The 12,795-nt window shown below is 28.1% G+C and overlaps 4 protein-coding genes across 8 annotated transcripts in view; 1 reads left to right on the plus strand and 3 right to left on the minus strand.

Annotated features, from left to right (window-relative positions):
• LOC119673321 (luciferin sulfotransferase-like) overlaps window positions 1-90 on the minus strand; it is a 2,613-nt gene extending 2,523 nt beyond the window's left edge. The window contains exon 1 of the mRNA XM_038084586.1: window positions 18-90. Coding sequence (XP_037940514.1) covers window positions 18-90 — 73 coding nt within the window. The remainder of the gene's footprint in view (window positions 1-17) is intronic.
• LOC119666819 (myosin-G heavy chain-like) overlaps window positions 1-12,795 on the minus strand; it is a 377,427-nt gene that overhangs the window by 266,843 nt on the left and 97,789 nt on the right. The gene's annotated exons all lie outside the window — the stretch shown is intronic.
• On the plus strand, window positions 4,658-6,194 carry LOC119670470 (mitochondrial amidoxime-reducing component 1-like). 3 transcript variants are annotated; one of them, XM_038080741.1, is made up of 5 exons: window positions 4,659-4,780; window positions 4,850-4,900; window positions 4,969-5,466; window positions 5,524-5,810; window positions 5,896-6,194. In XM_038080741.1, exons 2-5 carry the CDS (start codon window positions 4,850-4,852, stop codon window positions 6,002-6,004), a joined length of 945 nt encoding a protein of 314 aa, XP_037936669.1. In that variant the 5' UTR covers window positions 4,659-4,780; the 3' UTR covers window positions 6,005-6,194. The 3 variants fall into 3 exon arrangements, with proteins under 3 accessions (XP_037936668.1, XP_037936669.1, XP_037936666.1); XM_038080740.1 differs by having other exon boundaries at window positions 4,658-4,780; window positions 4,850-5,466; XM_038080738.1 differs by lacking the exon at window positions 4,659-4,780 and having other exon boundaries at window positions 4,797-5,466.
• On the minus strand, window positions 7,249-11,924 carry LOC119670471 (vesicle-associated membrane protein 7-like). Of its 3 annotated transcripts, XM_038080744.1 has the most exons (6): window positions 11,890-11,924; window positions 11,705-11,799; window positions 11,340-11,623; window positions 11,040-11,268; window positions 9,208-9,275; window positions 7,249-7,539 (listed from the first exon to the last, which is right to left on the minus strand). In XM_038080744.1, the coding sequence occupies exons 3-6, from the start codon at window positions 11,541-11,543 to the stop codon at window positions 7,381-7,383; spliced, it is 660 nt and encodes a 219-aa protein (XP_037936672.1). In that variant the 5' UTR covers window positions 11,544-11,623; window positions 11,705-11,799; window positions 11,890-11,924; the 3' UTR covers window positions 7,249-7,380. The 3 variants fall into 3 exon arrangements, with proteins under 3 accessions (XP_037936672.1, XP_037936671.1, XP_037936670.1); XM_038080743.1 differs by lacking the exons at window positions 11,705-11,799; window positions 11,890-11,924 and adding an exon at window positions 11,804-11,838 and having other exon boundaries at window positions 11,340-11,703; XM_038080742.1 differs by lacking the exon at window positions 11,890-11,924 and having other exon boundaries at window positions 11,340-11,703; window positions 11,768-11,804.

Here is a 12,795-nt window from a genome sequence, read left to right on the forward strand (position 1 = left end):
GCCGCTTATTCTCACACCTGACACGGTTATAAGCTGCGATATTCTAGGACTACGTTTGGCTACACTACGTGATAGGCAATTTATGATCATCGATACGAAAAATCAAATTGTAACTGCCCGTACTTATCCGAGATGCGTATTGATCAAGATAACAATAATAAGCGCATTTAAATTGATGATATCAGCACCCGGTATGGAGAATATTGAATTGTATTATTTTTTACTTGCTCAGGATAGTACCAAACCTGATGTGAACACCAATGTATTTGGTTCCAAAGTAAAAGGTGTATCATGTGGTGAGATTTATGATAAATGGCTGTCAAAATATTTGTTGGGTAAAGATAGTGGGCTTCGTTTAATTTATTATCCGTATTCCGAACCTACCAAGCCCATCGACAAAGGTATGAGAAAGGAACCACATATAACATCTTCAGATACGGTAAGTAAAATCTTGTACAAATTTCAACTATATCTGTAAGACAGCTGATTACCTTCTTTTAAAACTTATGAAATCTGTTTTCTTATCTGTTTTGATACCATTTATATATCTACTTTAAGTACTTAAAAATAGATTGGCAGTAAGTGATATTTAAATCAAATATATTTTTTTATATAACTGTTTAGTTTTATTAGAAAAGAATATACAAACTAAAAGAATTTTATTTATATTAATTAAATAATTAATGTATATTAATTAAACTTTATAAACAATAATAGAATATATAAATATATACATAATATATGTGGACTATATCTTAACCAAATTTAAAAAAAATACAAGATTCAATACCTTGGGACGAATGAAATCGTATAGAATGGGCTGCAAGATTTTCAAAGATTTGTCTTTATATTTCTGAAACATTAAGATTTTTATTATAAAAATTTTTTTTCTAAATTTTTTTATAAAATGTTTGCCCATGTTTTTTATTGGGTCCATCCCTATACAATTTGCTTTGTGTGTTAGGGCCATGTTATACAGATAGGCATGTGACAAAAGGTCACGGCAAATTACGTACTACTACCTTTACTACTATTTTGGTACTTTTTGTACATAAAGTTAAGGGGTAATTTTTGAATATGCTTACATATCCACATACTTACTCCTAAAGCCAGAAATTCTGACATTTATTACTGAGCGACACTGTTTTAACCAACGTGATGAGGAATGGGAAGTATTGCAACCAGGACCAAGTGACTAAATTGAAATTTCTCTCTCACTCTCATTCTCAATTTTTTAATCCACATTGAAAACAGTAACAATTTCACATTTGACGTGAGCGTGATCGTGACCGGGACTGTGTATATAACAAGACCCTTAAAACAAGAAATCACACTGCATATGTAAATTTGAGTTTAATCTAGCGAAACTCTTGACGTAAGATTCGTTCCTTATAGATCTTATTACCTTATTTTCTTGTCTTTATCTTTTCAATAACAAACTTAATTTTCTCTTGGCACTAATATTACAATTATAGGGTGCCTATAACGATGCAACCAGTTATATGCTAATGAATCTATCATCTATAAAAGATTTAAATACACGCATGGAACATCCAGTAGACCCATTACAATTTCGTGGTGGTTTTTATATTGAAATGGATAAACATGAACCCTATGCTGAAGATGAATGGAATTGGATTAAAATAGGAGACAATGCAGTATTTAGAGCAGTAGCTCCATGCGGTCGTTGTATTCTTCCTAACATCAATGTTAAGACTGGGGAACGTAGCCCAATCAATGAACCACTCAAAACTTTAAACAGGTTTGGAAAATTCAAAAAACTTTTTATAATTATCATAATCTTAAATATTTTTTTAGCTATCGAAGAAAGAAAAATTATGGGAGTCCACTACTTGGTGTACATTTGGGTCTACGTCAAGCTGGTGATGTAAAAATGCACGATATTATGTACGTAGAAGACAATTCAGTGGATGAATAGATTAATTGCAAATAGAAATTTCTTCATTTGCAAGTATATTGAAGTTAAAGGTTTAGTTTAACATTGTTATTCAGAAAAATTATGTTTTGAGATTTGAAATAAAATTTAATAAATATTGTTTGTATTAGAATTACATTATCAGGTTTTTTTGTAACCAAGAAGTGTAAGTATTTTAGAGCAAACATCGTTTTACTATCAAGGATTATCAAGCGAATAAGTATTGTCAAATATTCTATTAATAAAATTTTATATTTATTAACTAATTTAAATTTCATAGGTTAATACTACTATGAAAAATTTTTTTTTTTAAAATGTTTCTTTGAACCACAAAAACTTTTTCTGTTAGATCATTTTCGACTTCTTTTCCACGGTTTTTTACTTGAGTTCTATGTTTGATGTATCATTAGCTATTCTGAAAAATATAATTTTGGTAACTGCAATTACTGGCACAACAGATCTTTTAGGTCGCAGTGCACAATCCCTTCCTTTTAACCACAATTACTAAAATTACATTTACGATGGTCAGAGGTCAGCTGAGGCTTAATCCTATCGTCCCATTTATTTAAAACTCATTTTGAAAATATACATAAGATATCTACTTACTTAAGAACTTAATTAAGTACTCCCTAGATACAAAACAATATATATATCAAAACAGTCTTGCTGAAATCCAAAGTCGACTTGGTCGGCTAGGTTAGACAAACAGAGATTTCAAATACAGTTGGGGTGATTATCCCCAAAAGACGTGTTGATCTGACTAGGTTATGCATAGATTTCAGTTTCTTGGAACATTTCAAAATATAACAGATAGATTGTAATATAATTCAAAAACTTTTAATATCATGAAAATATATTGACTCCAATGATGGTATAATCTTCACCTTTATCTTCTTTTCGTCTCGATTTCAATTTTAGCGGAACAACTTTATTTTTTCGTGCGTTATGTCGCATCTCAAGAGTCTTTAAATAAGTTATTTAGTTAGTAAATATTTTAGATATATCTAAAATTTGCTGTTTATATTAGTTTCTAAAATAAATGACATTAAAACTAGGAAAACACAATGCCCCCTTAACATGTCTCTATGACAGTACAATAAATATGTCTCAAGTGTTCTTTTTCTATTTTACTATAATACATAGGTATATAAATTCTAAATTTAAAAAAATTTCTACATTGGACGTAAATGCAATGCAGTTTCATATTAAACCAATTTTCAATATATAGTCTAGCTTAGATGTTTATTTCAAGCAACTTTATAACCACAAAACTGGAACTTTAATCAAACTCTAGTAAATCAATCAAATACTTGCATTTGTAATATATCTAAAAATGTGGGCTTGTATTATTTTTACGACCATACTGTTTTTGTTTACATTTTATAATCTTTTTGATAAAATCACTTAGTATTAAAAACAAATTCAAGATAAGATTATTAAATAGTTATCTTAGACTTTACTCTTAGCAACACTGCAGTAACATATACCTATAATTGACAAAGTCAATAATACAAATAAAAATATATTCCAATTTTATTCTGTTAATAGACTTTCTTCTATTTTAATTTGGTGTAGTCTTGCGAAGCAAGGTCACCCCTGCATGAGCGATGAACCTAAAATTATACTTTTACTATATATTATATTAGGTAAGCTAACCTGTAACGTACTTAAATAATTAATCTGATACTTGAATTTGGCTGATATTCCTGTAATCGTAACTACTAACTAGTGGTCATTTAGCACTCTATTTTATTTCAATTTAGATAATGTGAACAAGGGTATCCGCCTGTATAGATTATAAGCTTAAAATTAAACTTGCACTTTATATTAGTTAAGTTAACCTGTGGCGTACTTAAATAGATAATGTAATACTTGCATCTGGCAAGTGATTATTCCAGTAGCCACAACGACTAACGTGTGGTCACTTTACACAGTTTATAATAAGAAATTTTTTAAGGTAATAATTATTTCTTCCATAATAAATCTAAGACATTGAATAGTTTCGCACTTCTTAACATTCATACCGGACTTGCTGTATTATCAAAGAGGGTGGTTTGACCCTAAACCACCACGTTCATTAGTCCATCCTAAGAGAGAAAAGTTGAATTCGCTTAACAGTAATGCCGATTTTTGCTTTAAGACTATAACTTCTTATACTTTTTACAATACAAACTGCTAAAATTGCCAACATCTTCCTATTCTTTTATTATCAAACAAATATTTTTAAGACTTATAAAAAGCGAAGATGCTATCAGACTAAGACTATAGCTAAATTAGTATGTAAGTGATAAATTCTAAAATATTTAAAAATTAAAATTTTTAATTAAAAATTATATAAAATATTAGGTCTACATGCAATAGATCTAAAATCTCAAAAACAAATATAATTTCGTAAATAAATTAATCATCAAATCATTTCAGTCAAAAACCGGCAAAATATTGTTGATAGTGTTTTCAATATATATGTACATTCATATGGTATATGGTTTCTTCACATAGTTTACCTATCGCTAGAAACCTGTTTAAATGACACACTTATGCCAGCTATAGACGTTGTACATTCTCTCTCAATGTTCCTAAAGTGAGAAAGCTATAAAAAGCTGTACATTAACCCACAATGTACGGCGCTCTCTTTCGGTCGGTTTGTTTTGATTGACACTCCACAATTTTTATGGCTTTCCTTTCTTTCATATAATATAGCAGCTGGCAGTCTGCCTCTTAACAATAGTAAAACGTTTGCTATACAAAGCGAGAGTGCAGAAGTCAAACAAACGTTATCTAAATTTCTTATATTTTTGTTTTTATTTTTTATAATTTTTTTTAATAAACAATTAAAAATGTCTAGTAAGTGTACAAAAAATATTTTTAATATTTAATACTCGATCAACAACAAAATGGATTACTCAATTGCAGATGCACCACCGACATCCAATACATTGCTGTATAGCATCGGCTTCAGTTTGGGTATAACAATGTTATCTGGTATATCTTATTGGTATTATAAACGTTTCAAGACATTGGCTACTCCACAGAAATGGCGACGTGTAGGAACATTGGAACAAGTCAATTTATTTCCAGTGAAATCATGTGCACCACTAAAACTCGCTGATGACGTCGAAGTGGCATGTGAAGTGTTAGGTTTACGTTTGGATAGTTTTCGTGATCGTGGATTTATGATTGTTAATGAAAATTATGAGTTTGTTACCGGGCGACAATATCCGCAAATGGTGTTAATTGCTACCAAAGTTTTGGATGCTACAAGAATTGAATTTTCGGCGCCAAATATGGAAAGCATAGTATTGAATTTAGCAAAAATAGCTGAAGAAGAACCTGTTAAAGATGTGCACACAACAGTGTGGGAATCAAAATTAGACGCTATGTTATGTGGTGATAAGTATGATAAATGGTTTTCCAAATTTATTCTAAATAAGGAAGAAGGATTGCATTTAGTATATTATCCATACCCAAAACCAGTACGCACAATCAGACAACGTATGGCTAAGGAGCCACATATAACTAATGAAGATACAGTATGTATAATAAGACTGCGTTGGTATGTTATGTTAATAATTTCCTATATTATTTAGGGTACATTTGGTGATGCTACCAGTTATATGCTAATGAACTTAGCTTCTATATCGGAACTTAATACGCATGTACCACGCCCAGTTAATTGTTTACAATTTCGTGGTAATTTCCAATTGAAAATGGATGTAGATGAACCATATGCAGAAGATAGTTGGGGTTGGATTAAAATTGGTGAAGAAGCTGTTTTTAGAGTTGTGTCACCATGTACACGCTGCTTGTTCACAACTATTGATGTCGTAACTGGAAAACGTGACCCTGACAATGAACCACTGAAAACACTAAATAGGTAATTCAAAAACTTTTTATGCAAATAATTTATTTAATTTACCTACTGTTGATTTTTTTGTCCTTCATTCATTTATTACAAATAGTATCAGAAAATGGAAAAAATATCCTTCACCAGTGTTGGGTATACATTTGGGTTTACGTCAAGCTGGCATAATCAAAAATAAGGATGTGGTATATGTGGAAGATTCTTGAAGAGTTAGGCTATGCAACTGACTTTACCTAATTTTTTGTTCTAATTTTTATTTAAAAATATTTATATGTTTTTAACAGGTTATTAGGTCACTGGTATATATAATCTTTGTTACATATATTCCGATTAAAATGATTTTTGTTACAATTTATTTGTATAAATTTTTAAATACATTTTAATTTTTAAATTAAACATTACTTCTTGTACTTGTTATTGTAACCCGAAAAGACCTGTTGATATTCCTATTGGAAGTAGTGAGTGGCACTAGATCATATGTATGGAAAAGCGACTCAGAGGCTAACACCTGAACGGTCCTTTGTTCATTTTACTGACGTAAATTTACGAAATACTTTAAATATATATTGTGTGACTAGTGTCTAAACTAAAACTATCAACTTAGAAGTTAGAAAAAAACTTTAAAAATAAAATAAAAAATAAAAGCCAACCAAAAGTTTTCTATTGAGATTCGCAAATGCCTAAATAATAAAAGTAATTCTAAAAAGTAAACTCTCGTTACTATTCTAATGTTGTAGTAACCCGCTGGGACCTGCAGAAATACATGTATTCGTCATGTATTCTCTTCAGGCTACAACGAAAAAAATAATAAAAAAACATTAATATTTGTCAATACGTAATTCTATAGTCGAAATATAACTGTGTGGGGGAATACAACTCTGCTAAAACAAAAAATCGGGAATAAAACAGACGTTTATAGGTTGACCAAGCGCGATAAATTTTTACAATTATTATTGTCAAGTGCCTTTACTTAATTTAATCGAACATGTATATAATTCGATATTTTCTTAAATTTAATAAAATAATGATTATAATAATTTTTTTTTTTCATACAATATTTATTTAATATATCTTATTCGTCCATGTCAATCACTTAAAGTAGACTATATTATATATTTTTAATGCTCTTCCAAGCAATGGCTGCTTTTATTGCCTAACTTTAATACAATGTTAGATCACCTAATTTACAATTACAAAAAAATAAACAAATGCAAATGAATAACATATATAAGAATAGAAATAAATAAAAATTTAATAATTGTAGCCAATTGTTATAATAATTATAATGAAAATAATTATAATAGTAATTGTAATAATAATTATAATAGTAATTATAATTAAAAATAAATCATATTATTATATTATTTTAAATATTTAATTATAATTATAAATAATTATTATTATAATTATTTAAAATATTTGAATTAAAATTATAAATAATTATTTTGACATTAATTTTAAAAATAACATATGAAATATTTATAGGGAATATAAAAAAATCCTTTTTATAAAATGTGTGTGTATATGAAAACTAATCTATAATTTATTACCCTTTCGTTTCTTTTGTTATCAATTATGTGATTTAATTCAAGCATTTTTGCCATAAAAGGCCATTACAAATCATACTAATAACTAAATATCCGCCAAATATTATTGCGAATCCAACGATGACATATAGGCGTATCTTTTTCCAAAACATTTGACGTGCTAAGTTCCGTGATGCTTTACGGAATGCGACTGACTGAAAAATAAATTAAAAGTTTTATTAAACGACAATCCCACCATAATGAAAAAAAAAACGACAATTTTAATAGTTATAAAAAAAGTTAGTATATATACATAATAAATATATAATAAATATTAATAAATATATAATAATATATATGATGAAACAAGGAATTATATATATATATATATATATATATATATATATATATATATATATATATATAAATCAATAGAATATATTCAGGGATATATATATATATACATAAAAGAAACTGATGTTATAACACATTTTCAAAAAGTGCAATCCGTTCTTAATTAATTAAACGGACCCCACATCTAAGCTTGAACGAGAACCTATCTATTTCTATCTATATATCTATCTATCTATTCTCTATTATTTTATGCCTTTGCTGTATTTTTGTGTTACACTACTATCGTACCTAGTATTGATATTATATGTTATTATATATATTAGACTATAAATCATCAAATTTTTATTTTCATTTTAATAATTCTAGAAAAAGCTCCAAGGTACATATCGTATCTATAGACGAATGTGATAATTTTTAAGATTATAAGAGTCGTGTATTAAATATTTTAAAATACTTATAATTTTTCGGAATGAACGAAATGATTAATTGAATTTTTGATAATTTGCACTCTAAAAATATAAATAGCTTAAAATAAAAGTGAATGACCGAAACAATGATAAGCATAATTTTATTTATTAATTATTTATTTATTTTTTCTTAATTTATTTGAGTTGGTAATCAAGTTCTCTAAAATATTTTATTATATTTATCGGTGGGCCTATTAGTATCTGACTAAGTCTATAAGGTGATTTTAGTATATATATCAGTCTATTTTAGTATATATATCAGTCTATTTTAGTATATATATCAGTCTATTTTAGTATATATATTAGTCTATTTTAGTATATATATCAGTCTATTTTAATATATATATCATCCAATACTTTTTTAGTATGTGTATTTTCACATTTTTGGTTATTAAGTGTGTAGTTTAACGAAATTTTAGTTGGTTTAGAGAGATAGTTGACAAAGTTCTCTGACTGGAATCGTGACATGATTTTAATGCTTACATAGATTAAGCGCCTAATATGTTTTTTAGTGTGTGTAATTCTGGATTTTTTTGTACGGTTATTTGATTCGAACGGATTTTATTGAAGAGATTTAATACTTTTTTCTTTTCTATATAATTTAACTATTACAACCTTCAGATCTCTGTGAAAATCCGTGTTTCTGAAGTACCGAGAAGTGTTTAGTATACTTCTCAAAACGAAATTTTAATGGATTTAAAGTTTGCTAATATATGTTTTGACTAGTCTTTCAGTACTGGGTTGTCTGGGCAGTATTAATGAACGCAACATACGTAACATAATAGCGCATTTAGTTAAGAAGCATTGATACTAAGTTAATTTAATATATTTATACAACATAAGATTCGCATAGAGATTATCGAAATGGTATTTTTAGATTATATTAATATTTTTTATTGATTTTTTCTTTCGCTTTAATTAAATAAATAAATAAATAAATAATAAATAAATAAATAATAAATAAAAAAGTTAAATATAATTTATAAGTTAAACAAAATTATTATAAAGAATTATATTATAATCTTACATTATATAAATATTTATTTGAAAGCATTCACTTACATTATTGCTTAAATTTTCCGTTTTATTTACAAGTAGTTCTAGTTTCTCTCCGCGATCTCTAAGATTATCTACAAAAAAAAAAAAGAATTAGTTTTAAAAATATTTTTAATTAAATTTTCAGTGACTGTTTTTAAAATAATAACCTTACAGACCTCAGATTAGATTAGATTATAAAAACGATCCTAATAATGAACCACTTAGACCTGTTCGTCCACTGTGTTACCATATAAAATTTGAAGACGATCAATTTTAAGATCAATAATAAAAGCTTAAAAGTTTTTTTGAAAATGTTCAATATTTCAATTCTAATTATTAATTCTCCGCGTGCGAACCCTGCTACTTGTAATCTGATATTTATGTATCAACAGTGAACTTAAAACTACTTTTCAAAATTTACTGACAATCTAAACAAGCTGACAATCTTTGTTGTTGTAACCCTCTGGGACCTGCTTTATAAGTCCTTCTGAAAGGTATCGAACGACACTTGTTCGGGAATGGCTCCGGAACGTAGACCCGGCTGTTCTTGGAATCATGTAATTCCAATTATATTATCTGCTTTACAGATTTCCGTGGGTTACATCAACAACAACAATATACACAGCAAGCGTTAACAAACGCAAAATGATAACATTTGCTACAGAGCAAAGGTTTGATACTCTACTTAATTATTGTTAACGTCATTCTATGGAATTTATATTTAACTCTCTCCCTATGTTTGTTAATATTTATTTTAAAACAAATTTTATTTAGAAATGAAAAAAATTGCAATCTTCTCTTGAGATGTTTTTCCCACAAGTGATAATTAAAACTCATTTTATATAATAAAAATTATGTAAAGAGGTTTTCGAACAGAAGTGAAACAACAACAAAAGCTCAGAATCAGCGCACCTTAACCAACTGATCCAAAGCCGTACTTGACTTTTTTGTTCGCATATTTTTGCTGGAGTTTTGTTACTAAAAATTATGTAAGTAAATTGAATTATAAAAAATTAAAATAATATTTCATCAGTTTTAATTTTTTCAAATATTTGATTTTTGTTTTTGAAGATAATGTACGAGTATAAAAATATATATTTTTTAAATTAGTATGGTTGTACTGACAAGAACAATTATGTTCTTTTGGCCCATATTGCTGATGAAGCTGTAGCTTTCAGAATGATTTATAATTATTATAAACAAGAAAAATTAATCATGGATTCATGTAACTCATACCTTAAGGTATATAAGTTATGTGATGTTTTGCCTTCTTATTGTTGTTATTGTTGTTGTAGCCCGCAGAGATCAATTAACCAGATAATATAAACGGCATAAGAAAGATGGGTTTAAGGTAGATGATGGCAGTGTGAGAGGGGAGATCGAGTAAGAATAGATCAAATATCGGTTATGTGTCATCTCATCGTGTTAATCAATTTTATATAAAACATATGTATATACTTTTTTAATTCTCCAACGTCTCTCTAACACCACGAAAGTAAACATTTTTATGTGAGGGGTACAAAAGTTAAAAATGAAATAAATTTGATACGTTAAAGTAATTGAGACACAGATGTTTTGTGGTTAAAGTTGTACGTGAAAACTAACCCGTTTCAAAATTATAGAAAATAACATTTTGTGAGACAAACAATGTGCAACAGTAAATAATAGAATAAAAGGTACAAAAAGAAAATAGAAAAGCAAAACTGGGTGGCCTAATTTACTGTATTTCCGTAAGCAAATGAGCATTTAAAAGTTGTTTGCCTACAAGCACTTCTAAAGCTTCCTTGACTATGTGTGTGTGACTAACTTCATATTTCATACTTCACACTGCTACTCCTAACCACATTTATATTCACCTATATTCTTAATCATTATGTCTTTTAGTTCGCCAATTTGTCCATGCACTTTTGAAATGGCTTCCACTTCGCGTGAATGACTAAAGAACTGCATTTGTTCTGCAAGCACCTTAGAGAATTCCGTATTCATGGCATAAGCAATAGCAGTGGCCACTTGTAGTCCATAGGTTTGTATGAATTTTTGTTTAATATCAGCAAGAAACAGAAAGGCTCGTGTGCGATCGAATTCCTACGATAACAATAATATTAATTATTTTCTACTAAATAAATAAAATATTTTACAATTCAGTAATTACTTACATTATCGGTGATGCACATGTAAATAATTTTATTTTTACAAATATAATGTATTAAGTACTGACTGTGTGTAAAAGTCATTTTTTCATTTTCCTCATCAATCTTTGATAATATATGTTCCGTCACCACAGCGAAATTGCCAACGCATCCAGCATACTTCGCCAGCACGGTGGTGCCGCGCGAGATGACGCTATATAAAATCGGCATATTCTCAGATTATTCCGTATGTCAAAAATGTTCTAATTATTGGAGAACAAAACGATCCGATTGTAGTGTGTTTTTACAGCCTGAATGCAAACGATAAATGACTAATAAATACTTGTTTATTTACGTCGTTGTTGTATTTGTTGTTCGTTTTATGTGTTTACTGAAAAAAAAATCATAAATGTAAATTCCAAGAACGTAGTTATATATGCGATTGTAGCACCAACTTCTGCCGCACCCTTATCGGAATCCCCAAGACCTACCATAAAATAACTTCGTTGATAAATGCAATTATAAAAAAAAAACAATTTTTATCACTTTTTTTAATAAATTTTGAATTTTTACTCACTTTTAATAATTACACATTTCTTTATTAACTTCTTTTTTAAAATACTTTTTTATTTAATTAAATATCAAAATTTTTCCTAAGTACGCGTCATTGTTTAAAGGAAAAATATAAATAAATAATAACAAAATTGCTGCAGTTCTTCGCACAAATACACTTGCACTTGTTCCCTATAAAAATGCAAGATTTTTCACAATATTTTGAAAGAATAAAATGTCATGCATAAAGTGTTGCCACACTTTTGCAAAATATTGCATGTCAAGATTCAAATACGTAACGATCGATATTTGGAATTTAGATATAGGCCGTATGCGACTTCGAGTAAATTGCTGGTAAATTGAGGGAAATAGTATATTATATCGGTATTAACATTCGATATTATATCAAATGTTGGTATTTACCAGAGTTTCGAGTAGGATAAATTAGTTAAAATTAGGTAAATTATGTTTTAACATTGTGAAAATTTTATAAAATGTTTAAGAAATAAATAAATAAATTTGAAAACTTTTAACCAAAAATAATAAATAAATAAATATACATTTACATAAGTGCAGTATAAAAATCCCTAGGAAATTTCAATTTACTTTATCTTAATTTACTCGAACACGCACACGGCCATAATTGGAATGCATTGAAAATTGTGTAAATTATTATAGTGATTGAAAAAACAGAATAATACAAATATTCCGTCCACAATTGTTTTTTTGCAGGCAAGGTTCTGTCAAATTGTTGAATATGTGTGTAAAGTAAACAGAATAAATGTTTATCTAGCAGTGATAGTAGTCTGTAGTTTCTGTTTATCGGTAGTCTATAGTTTCTGGTAGTCTGTAGTTTCTGGTAATAGTTTATGCTGCTAGCTTAATAATATGTTTCCGCTTGTCTTCTTTAAGCATTAAAGCCGCTGATGAA

This window comes from Teleopsis dalmanni, chromosome 1 (assembly GCF_002237135.1).
Source record: "Teleopsis dalmanni isolate 2A chromosome 1, ASM223713v2, whole genome shotgun sequence".
In the NCBI taxonomy this organism is placed as follows: domain Eukaryota; kingdom Metazoa; phylum Arthropoda; class Insecta; order Diptera; family Diopsidae; genus Teleopsis; species Teleopsis dalmanni.

Excerpts from the sequence above, each read along its gene's own strand:
- LOC119670470 (XM_038080738.1), top strand. The coding sequence starts at position 4,831 with ATGGATTACTCAATTGCAGATGCACCACCGACATCCAATACATTGCTG. Across the intron at positions 5,467-5,523 it reads ATATAACTAATGAAGATACA|GGTACATTTGGTGATGCTAC; the intron begins GTATGTATAATA and ends TATATTATTTAG. Across the intron at positions 5,811-5,895 it reads CCACTGAAAACACTAAATAG|TATCAGAAAATGGAAAAAAT; the intron begins GTAATTCAAAAA and ends TATTACAAATAG.
- LOC119670471 (XM_038080744.1), bottom strand. The coding sequence starts at position 11,543 with ATGCCGATTTTATATAGCGTCATCTCGCGCGGCACCACCGTGCTGGCG. Across the intron at positions 9,276-11,039 it reads CATAATGATTAAGAATATAG|ATAATCTTAGAGATCGCGGA; the intron begins GTGAATATAAAT and ends TTTTTTTTGTAG. Across the intron at positions 7,540-9,207 it reads CGGAAAATTTAAGCAATAAT|TCAGTCGCATTCCGTAAAGC; the intron begins GTAAGTGAATGC and ends TTTATTTTTCAG.